General features: G+C 31.1%; 1 protein-coding gene across 2 annotated transcripts in view; it reads right to left on the reverse strand.

Annotated features, from left to right (window-relative positions):
* PCDH10 (protocadherin 10) overlaps positions 1–23,345 on the reverse strand; it is a 57,707-nt gene that overhangs the window by 11,777 nt on the left and 22,585 nt on the right. The window contains exon 5 of one of the 2 annotated variants that reach the window (XM_035292939.3): positions 1,283–5,796. The exons of the other annotated variant lie outside the window; for it this stretch is intronic. Coding sequence (XP_035148830.2) covers positions 5,777–5,796 — 20 coding nt within the window. The 3' untranslated portion in view covers positions 1,283–5,776. Of the gene's footprint in view, positions 1–1,282; positions 5,797–23,345 lie in introns of those variants that run through there. 2 annotated transcript variants of the gene reach the window in all.

The following is a 23,345-nucleotide window of genomic DNA, read 5'->3' on the forward strand; positions in this document are numbered from 1 at the left end:
ATTCACAGTAAGAAACATATTTTACATTGTGACCTATTTTATACATATATCTGAAAAAAGTTTCATAAAGAACCATTTGTTTTTACATAAATAATATATATTGATGCTTTTCTAATCTTTTTTTAATTCTATTTACCTATTTATGTTTTTATGTTATAATCTCTATCCAGTCAGTTGATCTAATAACCATTGATAACTCTCAACCACAAATTTTTACCACTTAATTATTTGATTATTTAATATTTTCCTCCAATATCTTTGGAAATTAGAATTTTCCTAAAGGCAGATAGTACCATGTATTCTTGCAGTCTCTCACTGTCAGGCCTCAGTATATGTCTGTAATCTAATACAATGTAATTTTACCACTGAAAATTCATAATCTTAGTTAAAGAGTCTATGATATATTTACCAGAAAGAGTGAAAGTAAGGCATAAAAGGTAGTGATGTATGGGGGGAACCAAGGCAAATTCTAGTCATAGTCGATAAGATTTCATTGAGGACTATCCTTCTGTGTTTTCAGTTCTTTTCCACTAAATTGGTTTATTAGATGTTCAAAGCAAAAGAAACACCTAGCCACACTCTGCCCCTGCCAACTTGTTGCCTTATAAAGTGAACCTGGGTCCAGATACATGCAGTTTGAACTCAAGTAAATCAGTTACAGAGAACACACATGAGATTAAGAAGCACATTTCTTCTATTACCTTGTAGTTAACTGAGACCTAAATTTCTCTAGGATTCAGATTATTTTAATATTGTAAAAAGTATCTACCCCTTAATTAATATTTTCTTCTTGGAAAATGATACCCATATGGATTTTATTTTTCCTTACACTTCTATCAACTTTTAATATGAAATGCTGTGTTTCTAAAATTTTAGATAAAATACTTTTCTTTTGTTGCTAGAAGGCACTCATGTCTTATGTACAATCGCTATGTTAATGTTCATGGACCCTTGGTATTACTACACATCAAAAAAAGTTAAAAAGTAAATACAGCATTAGGTGGAAAAATACATACTTCTTTGATTCATTTTGGGTATAATGAGAATCACATAGAACTAAATGTCTACTTTCAAAACTATAATGAAATCCTTTAAAACTTAGCATATGCTGCCTCAAGTGAGACTCAGTTATGAACAGATGTCCCCTTAGACCTGTTATATTAAGACTAAAATTACTAAATCAGCATTAGATGTTTTTAAACTTAGAGCCATATATTGCCACTGATTTTTATTCAAAGCTCCCACAGGCGTCAGTGGAAGATCCATGCATGGAAAAATGGCATAATATGTATCCTAGTTTTATTTATTTCATATGTATACAGCAGTATAAAATAATTTATTACATTTACACTCATTTTACTTATGTATTATTATAGCATTCACAGTAACAAACACTATATTTAAGATTGAAACTCATCTTCTGTTATAATACCCTGTTTTCACTCACAGATAACTGTCTCAAAAATGTGTTTAGAGCTGAAATTCCCTGCTTACTTTCAGCTCAAGCATGTATGAATGTATTGGAAATCTGAGTTCTATCATTCAGAAATTTTTGAGTCTCATGTGAAATTTAATATATTTTGCATGATGAATGCAAGATTTTTATGCAACTCAAAAACATCTGGAGAGTAAAACTTCAAACTAAGCATGTGACAAGTTTTCAAGAATTAAAAGCAATTTTTCTATTTTTACAAATACTTAAAAAATAACAGTGATTAGAAATACATGCATGCACACTAAAAGTATTAGAATTTTCGTCGTATTATTGCCTGCAATACTCTGGCGACACCCATCTACCCGCATTCTTACAGAATGCTATAATCTAAAACCTATGCCAAGATTTGAAAAAAAAAAAAATACTCTACTGAACAGTTTCACAAATTACTGTATAACGATTTTGTCTGACTTAGCAGAGGGATGTTTCTTGAAGTAACAACAATATATAAAATAATTTTACTACTTCATGGTGTAAAAAATATGGAATTTTGTCATTTTCTGTTTTTCCTTGTTAAAAAGGAACATAAAAGGATGTTAAGTGCAAAGCCTTTACCACTACAAAATTAGACTTGAAAAAGTTAAAGAACCCAAGAAGTTGTAATATGAAAAATATAAGATTTCCAGAAAAATTATCAAGTATACCAATATTTTAAGTATTTTTGAGTTCCTTGGATATCAATAGCACACATAAAAATAGGAGGGGAAAAACACATCCAATGACAAATGACACTGCTATGATCAGTAAATAACATAAATACTCTTCTTGATCTTGCTGAACTTTTGCCACACTGTGCCTGAGTAATTGTTTTCAAGATTAACTGAAATCCAGTAAATAATGTTTAGAAGGTAAAATGATACAATTAATGTACAGTTGTTAAACATTTATGTTGAGAATTGTGAGATTCTTTTTCCTCCTCTTGCTGAAGAAGCAAGATAGCTTCTGCAATACAGAGCATCTGATGGCAAATGACAACCCAATTAATGACTAAAACAGTGAGAAATTAAAATATTTAAATATTCTACTATAGTTCTTAATTTGCAATGTTTGATAAAGGCATTGCATTTAATATCTTTGTAAAATAAAATAAAATAAATACATTTTCTTAATATCTGCCAAAAAAAGATGATACACATATCATTGACATTATATCTGTGAACTAATTCTGATGTGATATTTAAATTTGATTTAAGATGATTTCACCAAACTACGTTCACACGTTAAAAATTAGAATTCTACACGTGGGTAAAATATTTCTAAAAATTGTCGTTTGACATACCTTTGAAACATTAAGACACTGTTTCCACAGGAAATTTTTTTTTTTACTTTGACTGCTCTAAAACTAACCATGTTAACAAGGAGTAAATGACATGATTATGTTTTTTTCTGAAATAATTTATTGATGAAATACTGTCTAATAAGATGGATATTATTTTTTTTGATGTGTATAAAATTATGTAAGATTGGATATTAGAATGACCAGATTAAATAGAAAGCCTATTCTAAAATTCCTTGATATACTAATCTAGCAAATGTTTAATTAGAAACCTTCATTATTTGTTGGTTGCTCTTTTCGTTTTATAGTCCCCCTTATTGGAAGAAACCATTTTAACCAACTTATTAAAATTATATCCTTACTCTGTTGTAACTTCTAATTTACTTTGGTTGCAACAGATAGTTGACTAATGACTTAATAATTTAGCACTTTATCCTTAAACAGTTATATTTGTCTCCCAAATTAGGAAGAAGCTCTGGTTTTGGTTTTGCAGATTGATGATATAATTTAAGAACTAAAATGTAAGTTAGTATAACTAGTTACTAGGACATACAAAAATAACAAATAAATAAAGATATGATATAAAAAGTTGGTTCAAGGGAGATTATATACAATGATATAAAAGGTTAAATAATTAAAGAAAATGTCTTTGAAGTAAAATACTTAATATAATTACTACATATGAAGTAAGTATAATCTTATTTTCAATGCATGCAATAAGGAAGATGGATGTGGATATTCACCCGTGATTGCAAAATGATGCATGAAATATTTTAATTAAAGCAGAGTGACTCAACAAGAAAATCATTTTCTTGTTAAAAAAAAGAATTGGAGCAAACAGACTTTTTTCCCAGTTAAATTATATATAAACATTTTCTTACTAAAATAGTCTATCATTCAAAATATTAATGTAGTAATGTCAAAAGTTTGAGAAAATGTTACTGCTGCACTTAGTGAATTGATGTGCTTTTTGTATTACATGTGATCAGTTAGCTTCATATATGTTTAAAGAGACTTCAAAAGACTGGAACATTATATACATTATTTGGATATATGAACTGATTGGAATATGATATATTAATATCTAATTTGATAACAGTCAAATGAGTGATACCAATCTATCACTCTAAATGTACACATCAAGGATCTATGAATATATGTGTGCGTGTATATATACATGTATATATATGTGCATTTTAATGTTAAATCTAAGGAAAAAATTCCACTTAAGTTACATTAAATTGGATGAAGAACATTTGTTAAGTGTTAAGTTTTAGTCTATTCTTTAATAACACAGTGCAGCTCAAACTGTCATTGAATATAAGATTAGTTTAAAATTAAGGGAAGTATTTCAAAACAGGTCTCTAATTTGGACTGGGCAAACATTTTGATATAATGTTGAAGGTTTGATATAATGTTTCAGAGGGTTAGGGGCGCTGTTACAATTCTGTTTTTGCTTGAAAGATTATAGCACATTCCCTCTGATTTTTTTTTCCTCTCTTGAGTGTGTTCTAATGAGCCATAAACAACAATAGAAAAAATATCTAAAGAAAAGGAAAGTGTACCTTACTAAATTTAATAATTAATCTTGTTGACATAAAAGTAAAAGACAAGCTTAACGTTTGAAGGCTGACTCAAGAATTTTTTCATTAATAAAACACTGACTACATTTAAGCTATAAAATTTTCACATGTAATACTGAAAACAATAATGTACCATGTTTCTATCTCAGAATTTATTTAGTTTATTTTAAATTTAGAGATCTTCCATATTTTATAGTTATTCTTTACCAGTTCAGATGTTTATGTATCTCTATATATTCATATAGAGTTATAAATAGATTTTATATTTGTGTGTAATTTAGACACAAAACTATGTAAAACTACGTAAAATAAAATTCTATGTAAGTTACATGACTGATGACTTCTTAAAATAGTAATCTTCAGTTACATATTTGACACCACAAAATGTACAGACACCCAGTTTTTTTTTTTCTAACAACAAACACAGGTGAATTTATCGATTCTTTATAAAAGGTTTAAGTGATTCTAAGTTCAAAGCCATATAAATAGAATCAGACTCATGTAGATTGTTAGGTATTTTCATAGTACATAGTCAGTGCTCTGTCTGATCACATCAACAGCTACATCTTTGGCATTGAAAATTCAGTATGAGTTCTTGACAAAATTTTGTAGCTTAGAGCATCATTTTCTTTTAAACAAGGAAAAACAGGGTTGAGTAAGATATGAAAATTGGGCGAAAACAATTAATGATTTTTTTCTTAGTAAGTTTGTCTTTGGGACCCTGAATTACCTTTTATTTTATTGTATGATGTGGACTGTATGTATCCATTTAAAAACCAACTGAGTTGTACCACATTTTAGGAAAATTATATAATATAATATATATATTTTATATTTATTTAGAAGCTTTGAAATAGTACAGTAAACACTTTGCAACACGGTGTATAAACTACAGAATGTCTTTGATATTTTGTGGGTCTTCAGAATACAACATTTTTTATAACCCACAGGTGAAAAGAACATAATCACAATTTCTCTTGTAAAGTTGGAATAGCTTGGGGAACACTTGATCACACAAAAATAATATAAAACAGTCAAGTTTAAAACAGTGATATTGCATTTATAATGCACAAATTTCCTTTATCTTTATGACTGGCTTCTCGTGGTGAATATAAACATCTAAAGGGCTCAGTGACATTTGGAGAGAGAAAGATATATAGTGCTGTAAACAGGCACACACTGATCGGAGAGGCAAAATCAGTTGCCTCTAAAGTTTCTACAGTTCTGCACATTTCAACTCATTTCTCAGGCCTGCTGAGAGCAAATAGGTCCTATAATTGGCCATGATGACTCCTCCCGAAATCTAATACTCAGTTACACATGACTAACTGGATGGCCAAGATAATGAAGTTGAAAAGTTGATGCTTTTGTTGGTCGACTTTGTGCAAATCATGCTGCTTCAGGTAAGTCCTGTAGAATTGACTAGCATATCCTTTTCCGTGCTGTGAAAAAGAAAGAAAAATACTCTAAGAAAAAGAGGTTGACTTTTGGAGTTTAGAATTACATGTTATTGTAAAAGAAAGAAATACCATTAGAAACTAGTTGCACCCTCATACCAAACACATGTAGTGTCATAGTGTCATACTTTCTCACTGCTAGTAGTCACAGCCATTTTGTTGTTTCGTTTCCTGAAAATGATAATTTTTATATTCTTATAAATTAGTTTTGCATGGGAAATGTATATTTTATATACCAAAGACCAAATTTGTGAACACTAACTTTTTAAAGTTATCTAAAACAATCCCTACACTTCACTATTTATGCACAGAGTATTAAAAAAAAAATGTGTGACCCTTACATTTCTAGAAATAGTCTCTAGCAAAATCAACAAGTAATTTGTTTTACATTTAATTTTATAAACTATAAATTGTATGTATTAAACCAATATATATTACAGAAAAGTGTACCAGGAATTGTTAATGTAGTTAAACAATTTATAGATGACCCACTTTTCTAGGTTTATTAAATCTCATTCATAAAACCATAAAACCAAGTCTTTTTATGGCCCATACATTTTTTTAAAGCACTATTTATAATAATTCATTTTCTCATAAAGGAATTAATAAAGACAAAGGGGGAAAAGATATTTTCAAAGTCGGTCCATTTGTATAAAATATATAAAATAACAAAGCAGAATGCCCAGATTTGATTGCTCCAGTTTCATAATTTTAAGTATTTTGTTTACTTGTATGATAAATAGTACTTCTTCCCTTATCCATAAACTTAGTAATATTTGACCAAAAGCACAATGAGAGCAGAAGTTGTGTCATATAAATAAGTATCTGGCACATAACAAACATATAACGTGCTGAAAATAAAGATGGTTGAATTTAGATAAAAGTTTCATATATCTCATTAAAAATTACAAAGTACCTCAAATAGCAAAACTGAATTATTTTAATCTCATAAATAGTTGCTTTTTTTTTAAACAAAGATAACATATTGATCTTCTCAATCTTATTCTCTGGTATTTCAACTCGTTTCAAAATTATCTATTTATCTGAATTTATTTTTCCCTACTTATTTATTTTTCCTCAGAAGTTCAGTTTTTGACCATGAAACAGTTCTTCACTAGTCCACATTTAGCAGCCACATCAACTAAAACCATAGCAATCGTCCTGGTGAGGTGGCTCAAGCCTGTAATCCCAGCACTTTGGGAGGCTGAGACGGGTGGATGGATCACCTGAGATCAGGAGTTTGAAACCAACCTGGCCAACGTGGAGAATCCCTGTCTCTACTAAAAAATACAATAAATTAGCTGGGCATGGTGGTGGGTGCCTGTAATTCCAGCTACTAGGGAGGCTGAGGCAGGAGAATCACTTGAACCTAGGAGGCAGAGATTGCAGTGAGCCCAGATTGTGCCATTGCACTCCAGCCTATGTGACAAGAGCAAAACTCTGTCTCAAAAAAAACAAAACAAAACAAAACAAAAAACCCATAGCAGTCAGGCACCATCGTCACCATCAACAGAAATGAAAGTGAATATTTATTTGTGTAAATTTATTGTGTAGCATAATAACTAAATTTATTGTGTGGCATAATAACTAGTATTGAAAGTAATCAGAGCATATTTTATATTATATAATATCAAGATTTATAAAGTGAATTAGTGACAATATTGTACCACATGGTAGCCATTATAACCAGGTCATAATATTTCAGAGGATTTTCTACAAGTAAATGAAATTATTATTTTAATAGAATGAAATCCTATTTTCTGTATCGAGTTCAAACTGTTTCATGAGAAACTTATATGTGAAATAATTCAAATAAATTTGTTTACACCAATCAGAATTGGAAATTATTCAATAAATTAGAATAGTGAAACCATTGAAGTCCGAACTGATCAAATGAATCAGAGGAAATCATTATAGTCATCAAATAATTTATTGTCCAAACTGGACTCACTGGTGAGTGAAAAGAAGTGCTATTATTAATTACATCAGATTTTGTGCTTTTCTGGACAATCCAGGAAATATGGTCACCTACAAACAATATTACTTTTTGCCAAATAAGCTGGGTTGGGGCCTTTTCTAAAAATAGTAAAACTTCGAAAATGCTGATTTAGAGGAAACATTCTTTTCTTAGTTCAAGGACAAAAGAAATTCAGGAGTGACCTATACTCAACCTATAAACTAATTCATTATGTGAAAAAAACTAATATAGTGAAAAAAACCGACATCTTAATAAAAATTCAGAAAGCAGTCAACCTAGCACATGTTTAGAGTAATAAAATATCATTTCTATTTCACTTAAAAGATTACTTATGGTTTAAAAGCCACTAACATAGATATTATATGTCCTCTAGATTTAGTTAGGATACAAAAAGAAATTGTTTCTTTTTAACAAAAGAAATTATTTAAATGGTTCGAGTTAGAAGAACACAGAAGCTTAACACATGTTATACTAAATATCTTAAATATAAACATAAGCTTAAAAGACATTTTAATGCTGGTTAGAGTTACAGGTTTACTTATTTAAAGTCCACCCATTCTAGTTGTTGTCTGAATAATAAAATCACTTTCATTAGATTTACTTCCTCCCACCTATGCATTAATTCAGTCATGCAAATTTGAATAGGACGAATATAAGATCTGAGGTTAAAGGTCAGAACTATTTAGATTGAGGAAGATTTCCTTCATGTTAGAAGCTAATCTTTACATATGTGAAGAGTGTGAAGAGTCCTCCCTCAGTATCTGTGAAGGCCTGGTTCCAGGGTGCCCCAGAATCCAAGGATGCTCAAGTCTCTTATAAAATGACCTGTGATATATGTATATGTCCTATGCATGTCCTCTGAAATATGTTAAATCATCTTTAGATTACTTAAAACATCAAATATAATGCCTAACACAAGGCACATCTCTTCATTCATATTTATTCAAGGCAGTAGTCCGTGCATGGCAAATTCAAGTTTTGCTTTTTGAAACATTGTGAAAATTGTTTGCCAAATATTTTTAAGCTACAGTTGATTAAATCCACAGACAAGGAGCCCAAGGATACAGAGGAGCCAACTGTCCTGCCAAACTAGAAATAGTTTATACTATTACTAATTTTTTGGTCACATCCGCTTTATTTCAAACCTTTTAAGAGTTGAGTTTAAATACTGAATAACTATTATTCTTGGTGGGGCACAGTGGCTCATGCCTGTAATTCCAACACTTTGGGAAGCTGCAGCGGGTGGATCACATGATCCTAGGAGTTTGGGACCAGCCTGACCAACATGTAGAAAGTCCATCTTTACTAAAAATACAAAAGTTAGCAGGGTTTAATGGCTCAGGCCTGTAATCCAGCTATTCTGAACAAGAATTGCTTGAACCCCTGAAGTGGAGGTTGTAGTGAGTTCAGATCCCACCACTGCATTCCAGCCTGGGAGACAGAGCAAGACTCTGCCTCATAAAACAAACAAAACTTATTGTTCTTTTAGGGTTGCATGGGCTAATGTTGGACAAGTAACAAGCAAATATTATCTGACCCTTCCCCCCGGAAAAAAAATATTAATTGATTACGTTTTAGAGTCAGTACCAGGACAATTATTCCAGTGTTAAGTAACATGGCTACACATTTGATGATGCATTCCAGGTTTGACAGAATGAGTCAAATACAAACAGAATCTCTATGCTTTCTAATATGGTCCATGTATGTTTTGGAATTATCAAATCATACTTGGAGAATTTCTTTTTCTTTTTATTTCATAAAAGCATTTTTTTTCTTTTATGCATCAGCTTGTAGGGAATTGTTCACTCTATAGGAATGAAGGTTTCATTTTCAGTCAAATAAAATCAGAAGTGATAAGAAAAGGACTGTGTTCCATTTAAATTTCATTCATTCAGTGCATTTATTCTTCATAGTGGGTCATAAATGCTAGATTAAGACGCTTATCTTAATATCTAAACTATAGGTGACAGCTTATCCTTAACATAAAAGACAATCACAAATGTCTACCTTCTCATAAATTAGCATAGATATAATTTTTAATAAAATTTCAATGGTGTATATTTTTCTTTATATTGTGAAATCCCATTTTTGCCTTTTATAATTTGCAACTGATATTAAGCTATGAGAAAAAAATTAAATACTTAAAAAAATTAAAATTTTAAGGTATTAAATTGACTAAAGACTTAAGACAAAAGACTGTCACATGTATGTTGCAAAAATAATTATAAAATTGTCCGTACTGACATACTATTTATTGCATTTAATCGCCTGGTAAAAATTATTTTATATAATATATTAAAATAAAAGTTTAATGAATGGAATATTCACATTGTCAAACTTGCAAAAGAGGAAAGAAAATACTCTTTATACTTTATGATTGCATAAACCACAGAAACTAGAGCAATACATTAAGTTTATGAAATAATCTAATCTATTTCTGCAATTTAAAGAAAAGACACTCTTCGAATATCTCTGAGGCTTGAGACTGTCTGGTACTGTGAAAAATTTCCAGAGGCTGAGATCAGTAACTTACTCCGGAGCTTATTCAAGTGTTCAATAATTCTTATCATCAGGACACTTCTTTACATATAAATGCATCTAACATACAGAATTTAAACCCATTACCCCCTGTGCAAGTAGAAACATCTGCTCTCTGTAAAAGCACATCACACTCTTTTTTTTGTTTTTGAGACGGAGTTTCGCTCTTGTTACCCAGGCTGGAGTGCAATGGAGCGATCTCGGCTCACCGCAACCTACGCCCCCTGGGTTCAGGCAATTCTCCTGCCTCAGCCTCCTGAGTAGCTGGGATTACAGGCACGCGCCACCGTGCCCAGCTAATTTTTTGTAATTTTTAGTAGAGACGGGGTTTTACCATGTTGACCAGGATGGTCTCGATCTCTTGACCTCGTGATCCACCCACCTCAGCCTCCCAAAGTGCTGGGATTACAGGCTTGAGCCACCGCGCCCGGCCCACACTCTTTAGGATAGTTTTAAAGTGAGCCTCCACTAGAAATTTGTAAGGTTAAATAATCCATTACTTTAACTTTCCTCTGTCTTGTTCTTCAGCCACCTTTAAGGGTTCCCTTTAAAATCTTTTTGAGTTTTAGTTTCTGTTTAACCTTATATCCAGAAATGAGCACAGTAGTGTTAATGGTTAAAAAAGGGTAACTGCTTGATTTTCCATTTACCTTCCATTTGAACACTCATATTTGCTTTAATTTTTGAAAATATAATTGTAAATTGTTTGGATTTTAAATCACATCTTTTTCTCCCCAGAAATTATAAATAGATTAGATTTTAAATTTAAATACATAAAAATAGATTTAAATATATAAAATACATTTATTTATATATAATTATATATATGTTTATCATATATATCTATATATTTATAAAACCCTGGTTACTTTGGTTATTTACTTACTTATTTTTTAAACAAAGCCTTGCTCTGTGTGATCCCAACTAACTGCAAACCCAGCTTCCCAGGTTCAGGCAATTCTTCTGTCTCAGCCTACCAAGTAGGTGGGATTACAGGTGCCTGCCACCACACTTGTCTAAGTTTTCTATTTTTAGTAGAGACAGGGTTTCACCATGTTGGCCAGGCTGGTCTCGAACTTCTGGCCTCAAGTGATCTGCTCACCTCGGCCTCCAAAACTGCTGGGATTATGGGCATGAGCTACCATGCCTGGTCAAACTGTAGTTCTTAATTTTAATTCATAAGGTTCATACTCTCTTACACTAAATTTACTGTTTTCCTTTCATCAAACAGAATGCCCTTTTCTTCTATGTAGTTGGAGATAAGGGATTATAGAACATAGGTGGAAAATAGGAGTTTGGAGACAGTAATATTACAATATGTCCTATATGTAAACCTGATTAGTCTTTCAAAAAGCAAATCTTGTAAAATAAATGACTCAAACAATCCTTTGGACCATTCATGTGAGAAATACATAGTAAAGCCAGATATTTATTTTTATAAAGTTCATATGTATATCACCTACTTACAATGTAGTTTGCAGTTAATAGTTATTAAATTAAAATTTAAATCTAGAGGTATTTAAAAATAAGAAAATTGGCAAATACAGTTTTGTGAAATGGAAATATACATCAATGAATGAATAAAATGTATAATTTCAAATAGAAGAGAGAAGTATGTTGAGCATAATAATTGTCTCATAGACATTTGCATTCTGGCAACTCTGGAACCCTTAAATAGTTGGCTATCTCTCCTAAAATTTTAATGTTACCATTGTGAAAGAGACTATTTACCACTTCAAGCTATGAATTAAAAATGGATCCAGCCCAATTTTCTCACCTAGCAGAGTGTGTGCAATGAATAAATTTATTTCATAATCTGTGGGGTACCTTCTAAATCAAGTCAGAATTTACTACCAATTTACAACCAATGAGAATTTCAGAAATTAGTATTGATCAGTGTTTATTTTTAAACCAAATTTCATTGCTATGCAAAGGACTTAACAGCTTTAAAAATAGGAGCTTTTATTTGTCCAAAAGTGTACTTCACAAATACAATGGTATACAATTACCCTCACATAGCTTTATATGACAAAGTGAATCCACTGAAACATTACATATTTTTTTCTTGATAGAGAATCAGTAGGTACTTAGAAATATCTATATATGTATGTGTTTGCATGCATATTTGTGTATGTGTAAATCAAAACTCTCTTCTCACAAGGCAATAGTACATTTGCAACCATTTCACCAGGAAATATCTACCCAGTGGATTACTAAAACTATGTCAACTATCTCTCATATTATTAAGAGAATAGATGCAGTTATAGTAAAAAATATTTAATACTTCTAATTAATTATATTAATGAAGGGTGCTTTTAACTATGACAAAAACTAGTAATAGTGTATTAACTCCTATAGACAAAATACTTTGAATATTATTATTTGAATTGATTTGAGGAAGATATCTAAAAACAGTAATCATTTTTAACTTTTCCATTTAGAAAGAATTGTCACTATTCTAAAGATGTTTGTGAAACTCTAAAAACATTAAACTTTTAAGTTAAAATATTTGTTTTAAAAAAGCCCAAAGTATTTTTATAGAATTTTGTAAATGTTCTTGAATTTAGTCCAAGTTTCTCTAAAAATGTGAAAAATAATGTTTTAGAAGCTTAATACATATTTCCTCAGGAGAAAAATAGTAGGATATGACCCTAAGCTGGGCACTCTGGCCACCCCTCCAGGCTCTATTTGACAAACAGAACATCATTGACCAATTAGTATCTCAGAGTAAAGTTTGGAAGGTGAATTATTTTTCACATGTTCTGACCCTACATTGGTGTATATTTAGGAAATGCAAATATAAAATATCTTTCTCTGAATATTTTTAATGTCATTAAAACATTTTTTGGAATCCCTCATTGCAGTCCACTAAAATAAAGAAATTGTGATGTGTTCTCAGAAATATTTGAAAATAGTATTGCTTACATTAGCAATGAATTATCCTTAAAATTTATTTTGAAGGCAATTCACTCAGTCATATCTTATTTAATAACAAAAACGGATACTTTCATTTAATTTATTGTATCAGTATTGTGTGTACTGAAGTTCCAACAAAATACCCATACTTAAAAATGTACACAGTTCTTTTTTATGAGAAGTACAGAGGTGATAATATTTACTGACATTTAGACACTTATTTTTCAAGTGTTTTCCTTCAAAACAACATTATAAAAAGACTAAATTAGCACCTTTCCTGTGAGGTTGAAATTAGCATTGATTTTCAAAACAGAAGGCAAGAAAATGCTGAATGGGATTGGTCATTTCTGTAACAACAGGACTGTTGTGCCTGTATAAGCCTATTAGCTACTGCATCACAATATTTACTTCAATTACTTGTGATGTGCACAACTTCATCTTTTATATGAAAACCAAGTAAAAATTCCAACAATGTAAGATGAGAAAAAAAATACAAGTATATAATAAGACCTTCATTAAAAATATATATAGTCATATAGCTAATTTATTAACCATCAATAACTTATTTAAAAAAGGTAAAGTTTCAAAATAATTTAACCACAACCCAACAGATTTGAGAAATGTAAACAAGTGGAATATCTGGGTTGAAAATATTTTTAAACAGCTTATTCAAACATATGTTCAAAGAAGATACACACACACACTTAGAAATAGTGTGTAAATGTATGGCTATTTAACATGCTCGATGATGGGATTTCCCCTAACATAATTCAGTTACTTCTATGTCAAGGCAAATAGAAGGTTAAAAGCAGGAAGGGCCGACTTAGAAGGGGGCTAAAAATGCTCATACACCGAAAACTGCCCACAGAGAAGAGAAGCAGCAAAAACAACCCTGAATTAAAGCATGTTAGGAACCCCAAGACTATATGTTCTGATGACCCCTTGAGTTGGGTTGCCAGAAAAAATAAAGAGTGCCCAATAACACTTGCATTTCAGATAATGAATAATTCTTAGTAGATGTATGTCTCATACGTTATTTGGGTGCCAAGTATTTTTTATCGGTTAAGTCTGGCAATGTCGTCCTCAAAGCCTCTACTTCATGATAGCACAGTTGTCACTACTTACCACTAAAGCCAAAAAAAAAAAAAAAAAAAAAAAAAAAAAATGCTGCAGAAAAGCCAAAAATTATAATATAGGACTAGTTTATATAATAAGTTTTCTACGTATTTCCATCAAAATAATTTAAAATTAAGGCATCTCAGTTCAAAAAGAGATAAAGAAACAAAATTGTATAGATAAAATATTTTTAGTTATTGACTTATTTTTCCAATTGTCATACATTGCATAATCTTAACTTTTTAAATTATTTCTTTGTTTTATGATTAAATTTTATCCCTGTTTTTTGCATAAAATTTTTGTTTTTGTGAGATGGATATACCATATTAAATAAAATATTGTTTCTTCTTTGCATAGCAGATATAATTTTTAACTGCCTATCCTAAAATTAAAGCCTGGGTACATACTTTAGTTTTAGTTATACTCTAGAAACTCATTAAACCACCTCATTTTCTTCCTTTCAATTTAACCTGTCATCAGATAATTAGAGATTTGAAAACTGATAAGAGGTGAATTAAACTTAGCTTTAAAAAAATCACATAAATGCTAAACTATTGAAATAAGACTATCTCATGCTTCTTAAAGGTTAAAATTAATTTAATTGCATTCTAATTGGATGCCAAGATTTAGATCCTTAAATCATTATATTACTTTTGGAAACTTTAAATTTGGTGTTCAATTAGAAATCAACTTAATTATTATAAACATTTAATTACCTAGCAAAGTAAAAATGATGCATTATATATTAACTTTCTATACAAAGTATGACAATAAACTTCAAGATAAAAGTTCAAATTTTAGTTAATCTTTGTTGGGGCCAGTAAAGAATTCTGGTAAAACACTTTTGAAAACGTATACTTATATATAAAATATTTGTATTATTATTAAACTATAACAAGTGTACGACACTGCCTACATATCTCATAATGTTCTCATATAAGGAAAGCAAAATTCTTCAACATTATTTAAAGAAAAACAGCATCTGATATACCCATTCATTACTACAATGCTGTGAAACAAACAAATATAATTTATGCAATAATGACAATAAGTAAGATACCATATATGTACAAACTGTTACATAAAAGCTTCAGAAACCTGAAGGAAAAGTCAGATTAATTGCCTCCAGTCACAGATATCCAGTACTATCACCAATCTCCTGTTCATAAATATTAAATATCCACAATGGCTCCCCCTTTTGGTTATATTTAAGATTACCTTATATTTATTTAGTGTTTACATATATGTGTTTACATATCTATGCTTGCAAATGATACATGGCAGATAATTGAAAAGAAAATAGCTTAGTGAAAGTAGCAGGGAGTGATAGTGAAACGGGAGGTTAAGGAAGCTGTGAAAGAGAAAGTGATGTACCAGAAGAAAGAATAAAAGAACTAGTATAGTTAAGGCCAGAATAAAATCATGAAAATTTGAAAGATGATAAAATCCAGGGGAGATTATTGAGGACTGGAAATGGTTAATATTTTTTATGTTGTTTTATTTGGCTTTTAAAAAATTTTATTGAGAGACTACCATAATTTTATTATTTCTTTAAATCAGAGTAGAGGCTGAGACAACTATCCAGAAGAAAAAAGAAATGCACCTCATTTCCTTTCAGGATATTTCATTTATTGATTCATTGATGTAGTCTATAAACACTTATGGGCATCTACTTTGTTGGACACAGTTCTGGAACATGGGACTCTTAAATGAAGCACATAATTCAGCTCTAAAAGATTTTACAGTCCAATGGACCAACAATTGTTTCACAAAATATTCTAAAGACAGCAATTATGTATAAGAATCTATGAGAAGTTACAGTTAGAGTGTCTGTATCTCAGTATCTGAGAAGTCTTCTCATTAAAAGTAAAATAATTTGAATCTTGGTTGATGAGTAAGGGATGGCCATGCAGAGAAAAGTGGTTTTTCAGATGAGAGGATGCCAGAGAATAGAATGTATAAACACATAAAAGGGCTTAAGAAAAAGTCTGCATGAAGAAGCTGAAAAATCATTATATGATGTGAAACAGGCAGAGCTTAAGTATAAAAGTCTTTAAAAACTAGAATAAGTATGAATATTATTATGGCTGCAACAGAGAGCCTCAAAAAATGTATAAAGAGGAAAACATGAGTTGAATGTTTTGGAGAAATAGTCTAGTTAGTTAATATTAAAGGCTAGATAGTAAAGGAGAGGAGTCCTCACTGATTTTGTAAGGCTAGTCAGAAAGGACTGGATTTGAGGAACACACAAAAAAGTATACACCTGCCTTCTCACAGAGCCCAGTGGGAGAACCCACGGTTAATACTTTCCATCTCGGGAAGCAGTTTGCATTCCACTACTCAAAATCTTCATAATGTAACAAAACACTGCATTCAAAAATCCTGCCTGGATACTCTGTGGCCAACTCAGTTCTAAGGGTGACTGTGAAAGGAAAAATTTAGTGAAATGAGATGCTCCAAGTAGGGGTTTCATGCTACTATCTCAAGCCTCAGGTAGTGTCCACAGCAACAAAAGCTAGCAGCTGAGAGAAGAGTACAGGATTTTTTTCCATAACATTTAATGAAGAAAACATAAGGCACATAATGATTACAGACTAATATTAAATTCACTTTATAACTGTGAAACTAAAACTTTTTAAATAAATAATTGCTTCTAGGTTTCTTCTTTCACAGAGAGACACTCACAAGTAAATCTTACCCTCGGAAGATCTAGTCTGCAAGGCACATGGACAATTTGAATTACAGTATTTCAAATAACATATTTCTAGTGATTAAAAGTCACATATATTTGATTAAATCTTTCCTATGCAAAAATAACCCATGTTACATTTCAATCTACCAGTATTTTAAGTTATCATCTTTCCTCATGTCTATATTTGCTTCCAAACATTTTAATTGAAAAAAAAAAAAGAAGAAGGCCAGACAAGGTGGTTCATGCCTGTAATCCCAGCACGTTGGGAGACTGAGGCTGGCAGATCACCTGAGGTCAGGAGTTCAAGAGCAGCCTCACCAACATGGAGAAACACCATCTTCAGTAAAAATACAAAATTAGCCAGGCATGATGGTGGGTGCCTGTAATCCCAGTTACTCGGGAGACTGAGGCAGGAGACTCTCTTGAACCTGAGAGGTGGAGATTGTGGTGAGCTGAGATCTCCCCGTTACACTCTAGCCTGGGCAGAAAGAGGGAAACTCCATCTCAAAAAAGAAGAAAGAGAGAGAGAAAGAGAGGGAGGGAAGGAAGGGAGGGCAAGCAAGCACACTGGCTTTCATAAGAGAAACAAACATAAATGAGAATTATTCTGAAATGAAATCGGGCACTAAAACTTAGTTGTTAGGTCTCTTGTTAATTGGGCAAAATAGTGATATATATGCAAAACTGATGTAGAAGTTGGAAGACAGAAACACATAGAATCAAAAAACATGAGAATTATACAGAGAGCCCAGTGAATAAACTGTAAGCTGAAACTAAAGTTTGAATGGTTTTTTAGGTGTTTTTTCAAAGGGATTTGTCATCCTATCTGATCACTTAGAAAGACAGAGGTACAAAAATATAAATAGAAAGCTGAGTGAGATAATCAGGTTTATCCGACAACAAGATTTTAGTAAAGAAAAAAGGAGGCAAAAGTATTTCTAGGCTTTTATGTGTTCAAATATTGATATGTGGCATATATAGATATATTTGGTTTATGTTAGAGAAAGACACAATTTTCCAAACTAACAGACAGTGTTCATTTACTTTGATGATTTTAGGGCCTCTGTATCTTTCACACAGGGCTATCAGAACTGTCTAGGATAACAATATCTTGAATAAGGTTAGCATTTGCAACAATGTGCCAGTACAAATCCTTAAACTGAGATGAGTCAAATTCTGTATGAACATTGACCTTCATCATTTTTATTTTTTTACCTGAGCAAATAGAAATCCTTTATTTTTCTACAATTACCAAATATAATATGCTACTTCCCATACTGAAATCAAAATCTGTTGCTTCAAAAATGAGTATTCTTCAGCTGATTTTCACTGTTGTACATTACCAAGTATCTTTACTTATTGTAAATATAAAAGTTAAGGAAAGTAATGAAAATATGAACTTTTAAAAGTTCTAATCATGCTTTGTGATTAACATGAAACAAATACAGCTTGATCTTTGTTAGGAATTATGCATTTGGTTCTATAATATCTGTTCCATTAGTTTTTTGGAGCAAAAAGAAAAAGAGGGAGACTGTACTTTTAAAACATGTATTATGTGAAAGAATATATATACTGCAGATGTAAAATAGTGATATATGGTGAAAAGAACATTTGGAGTCTGATTTTTCTCTGGAAGTAAAAGAGAGCATAATTAGTTCTATTTAAGCCCAGAATTGTAATTTTGTCCATACTCGGCCTTATGTCATTGTTCCAATTTTATCTGAATATATGGTTGCCTTAAACACTTAATGAGTGCTTCTTTTGGGCAGGCACTCACTGCTTTAAATATGTTAAATAATTTAATTTCCATAATGAGCTTTGGAGGATCTATGTCACTGATGGGGAAAAGGAATTATAGGAAGGTTAAAAAAATTACAGAGGTCCCACAGCCAGTATATGGCTGGATCCATAGTTGAAAACTGGCTGACTGACCCCATACTGGTGCTCTCCACCACATTGCTTCTCTGATGTGAGAACATGTACAAAGGTGACTCATAAATCGGTAGTAGGCTATAAGTTCAAAGGAAGTAAAGGCATACTTGGAGAACAAAAAAAAAATGATCTCTTCTAAAATTAAAAGTTTCAAGTTACAATAAAGTCAAAATGGATAAAATTAGTGATGCTTGGGGAAAACCTGTTCTGAAAGCAATATGAACAGGGTATGTTTCAAGCACGTATTTACTAAGTATGCCATATTCAACCAGGTGAGCAGTTTGTGCTTCAGGCACATTTTAAAGGAAGCTGAAAACTTTTTAAGAGTAATCCAGTATGTCCAAGGTTGGCTTATTCATTGCTAAAAGTCTCAAAGGAAGACTTGATTTGCATGAGGTTTGGGAGGATATAATAATTCGAAATACTTTTGCATTTTTCCATGTTTAGTATTTTTCAGTGATTCTAGGATGACCCAGAGCAGATCACACTGAGATAACCTGATTGGAATATTTTGATTTGTGCAGTAGGTACAGGTCATTTAACATCAAAAGAGGATGCATTGGGCTATGTACGGTCACTGGCAATTAAGTTGATCTAATTCCCTTTACATTATCAACCATGGTTCTGATAGTATTTTTTATTTTTCCTATAGTGATCTCTTAAGAGTATTTCAGTTTATTTGGCTATTATATTGGTATTTTAAATTAAGATATTAATCTTATTTACATATATCAGCCTGTGATGAGTTCATGAGTCATAAGCATTTTTCCATACTCCAGGCCATGAGAACATTTATTTAATCTAGTTCTAGGCCACACAACACTGAAGACCACTGTGCTTGGAATACAGTTGTGCCCAGCAATGAGTTTTCTTGAATATGGGTCACACTGTTCTTGTCAGTAGTTTGGGAAGACTTGCTTAAAGCAGCTAGTTAAAAAGTTTTTACAGTTTTAAGTTGTTACGGTGCTTCTTGACAACAAATAATAATACTGAAAATAATAGTGCCAGTTGATATCCCTCTGAAATTAGAGAGGAAAGTAAGTTAAATGAGAAAAATCTTAAAGGATTAGAAAAAAGAACACAGACTTAAAATTAACTTCAAAATAATCTGATATGCCTTTGTAACTACTTTAGATGTTTCCTTGAAAACGATAAAGGTAATCTTTCTCTATACTAGACACACGATCACACTTTTTATAAACACTATGAAAACAATTTCTATGAAAATTATCACAAAGGGAGTGATTTATATTATCAAGAAATATGTTACTAGATCTCAAGCTCACATTTAATTGTGAGGCAAATATTAAATTATTCAATGTTAAGTATTTCCTAAAACCAATTCTAATGTAAGCCTGAATTTTGAGTTTTTGTAATAATTTCAATAGGAGTCAATATTATGTTGTTATAACTTGAGAAATAATTATCTTCACACCACTCCATAATAAAACTTAAAAGTATAGATTTCCTCGACCATTAGCTTAATTTAAGCTCTAGGTAGGTAGCATTCACTCCAATCCATCAAAAAAGGCATTTCTACATTGTCTAATACTGGTCATTTAGCCTATATAAAATTATGTGTATTTATATAATAATGTAAAATATTTATAAACTATAGCCTGTTTCACAGGACTTACTTCATGATCCTTGACTAAAGAGAACTGTCACCTTGTGACAATTTACAAAATTGATGTCTTTGTTTTGTCTTATTTCATTTACTCGTGCCTATAAAATGGAGCTCAGTAGGTAGCTACTACTATTATTAAATTTAGTATTAATGTTTAGCCAAAACACATTTCTATTTAATTGTTTTCTCTTTTATTTCATTTTTCTGATGTATATGATTAATCCAGGCTTCCACATTACCAAGCCAGGCTATATTATAATCTCCAAATATCAACTCAAGATAGAAAACTTATATATATGGCACATATGATCTGCTTGCTATATCTTCCAAAATGACGAAGGAAGCATGTACTACTTCTAGGTTTAAGGGTAGTAGGCAATATGCCTTTGGATGATTAATAATGGGTGTTTTATTTTTATTTAATTGTCAGTCATTCTATAGTAACTTCCACCATGAATTGTCTTAAAATTCAGTAGAGGATGATGCGACACCAAAAGTGAAAAATTCTCATTATAAGAGAAATAAGCCAATGTAGTGAAGAGAAGATTCAGTATTAGACAAGGTTAAGTTTTTTTTATCTAGAGTTAACTGACTTTGCTGTACAATAATATCTTAATGTGTAAGCTATTAATACATATAATATGAAGTTTTAAATCTGTGAGTAATGATGTATACTTTTTAATATACACAATCTATGGTATTTATTGCATTTGTATATAGTTGACATTTTCATACTTGGCATTTATACTCTATGCATCTCCCCAAATATCTTTCTGAAACTATGATTTCTTAATTTTTATTCCTACACATTTCATTCTTCAATTCTTCATTGCAATTCCACATGTGAGATGAGAAAACAAAAACAAAAAAGACTTTAAGAAACTAAATTTTTTTCCTCTAAAAAATTCCAAAGAAAGACAAATAAAAAGTCATCCACAGAGAAACAGGAAAGGAGAGAATTCAAACCAAGACTTTTTCAATAGTCTCTTTTTTATCTTCAAGTAAATTAAACCATCCCTCTTTTGCCAGATGCAGAGAGGAAAGGGATTTTTGTGGGAAAATACAATGCAGGGCTAGAAGGTGACATTTCACCAAATCACAGATGGCATATGCATACATATATAGTTTGTAAAGCTTTCTAGGTAAAATGTTCCATATCCCTCAGGAGCAAGAACCAATGTCAGGTTTAGAATATATCCTGTAATGTGTAATTTAAATCTCACAGGAGCAATATAGATCCATTTCCGCTTTTTCGCTCTCTATAAAGACAGATTAACTGATTACCATCTTATCTGTGTAGCATTTGTTTAAATACTTAACATTTATTATGTCACCTCTTTACTTTTCCTCGCAACTCACAATTCCTCAAGCCATTTAAACTGTCTTCAGATATGCCATTCCCAAAATGTTAATCTCTCTACTCTATTTAAAATCTCCTTTAAGCATCATAGCCTACAATTTGTCACAATCTTCTAATCTGCATTCAAAGAAAAATGAAATACAGACATCGCAATTTTTCTACTCTTTTGCTAGTAGCTGGTATTCAAGTTCATATATTTAAATATTTGTTTCTATAAAGGCCACCAAGTTAACAGAGCATTATGTTTCAATCAACAAGAAAAATATGAAGACAAGTATAAAGCATTTATATCTGATAGACTAGCCGTAATGAGAACTCCAAAGTTAGAGAAATTATATTCAAGGAGAACACTATTATCTTCCTAAATGCTGAAGAAAGCGTATATTACTTTTAGGTTTAAGGGTAGGAGACAATGTGACTTTGGATGATTATTACTAACTATTTATCTTCTTTGCTCACACACTCATGTATATTAGGCTCAGCAGATGGTTTTCCCTATATTATCAAGAAAATAATTGGCTATTAATTTTAGTGGAACTCAAACATACTCCATCATTTCTCCAATTATATGAAGTTTAAACCCCAGAAAAACTAATCTTTGGTTAAAGACTAGGATAGCAGTAATGTTTTGGGTGGTAGTAACCGAGAGTGGGCAGAAGAATGGAGTTCTTGAGATACTATAGTAGTAATATTTTTGCTACTGAACATATTTTGTGGAAATGTTTTGGTAACTGATTATACAGGGGTATGCATTTTGTAAAAATTTCTTGAGTTCTATATTTATGATATTTCTACTTTTCTGTATGCATATTATTCTTTAATAAAAACATTTTAAAATAAAAAATCTGCTACCTGTAAAGCTGATTTCAGTCGTGAATCAAATCAATTGGAAATATAAGTAATATTTATGAGAAAATTATGGAAACAAATAATAGGTAGATAATGATAGAACATTTATTTTTAAAAAGAAATATTGCTCTTGTGGTTATGTTAAAAATGTCATCTTTTATAAGCATAGTGTAAACTTTAGTGGATTCATCAGTAGAATGTTTTTGGATGCTTTAAAACATCTGAATGAAGGAGCAGTTGTATCATTTTTGGGATGAAACAAATTTGGCCAAGAGTTGATTCTTTAAACTGAATGATGGAAAACGGGGAAGATTTAGTACACTATTCTCTCTACTATTGTATATGCTTGAAATTATTCATCATTTAAAAAATATTTAAAAACATTACTTATGAGAACTCTAGATTTCTGATGTGCATTTCTAAAGAAAACAAACTTAAAATCTGTACTATTAGTGATTAACAAGACAATTAATTCTGGAATTAGAACTAGGCTTATTAATGGTGAAAATAATGTACAAGAATGTTG

This window comes from Callithrix jacchus, chromosome 3, assembly GCF_049354715.1.
Source record: "Callithrix jacchus isolate 240 chromosome 3, calJac240_pri, whole genome shotgun sequence".
NCBI lineage: Eukaryota > Metazoa > Chordata > Mammalia > Primates > Cebidae > Callithrix > Callithrix jacchus.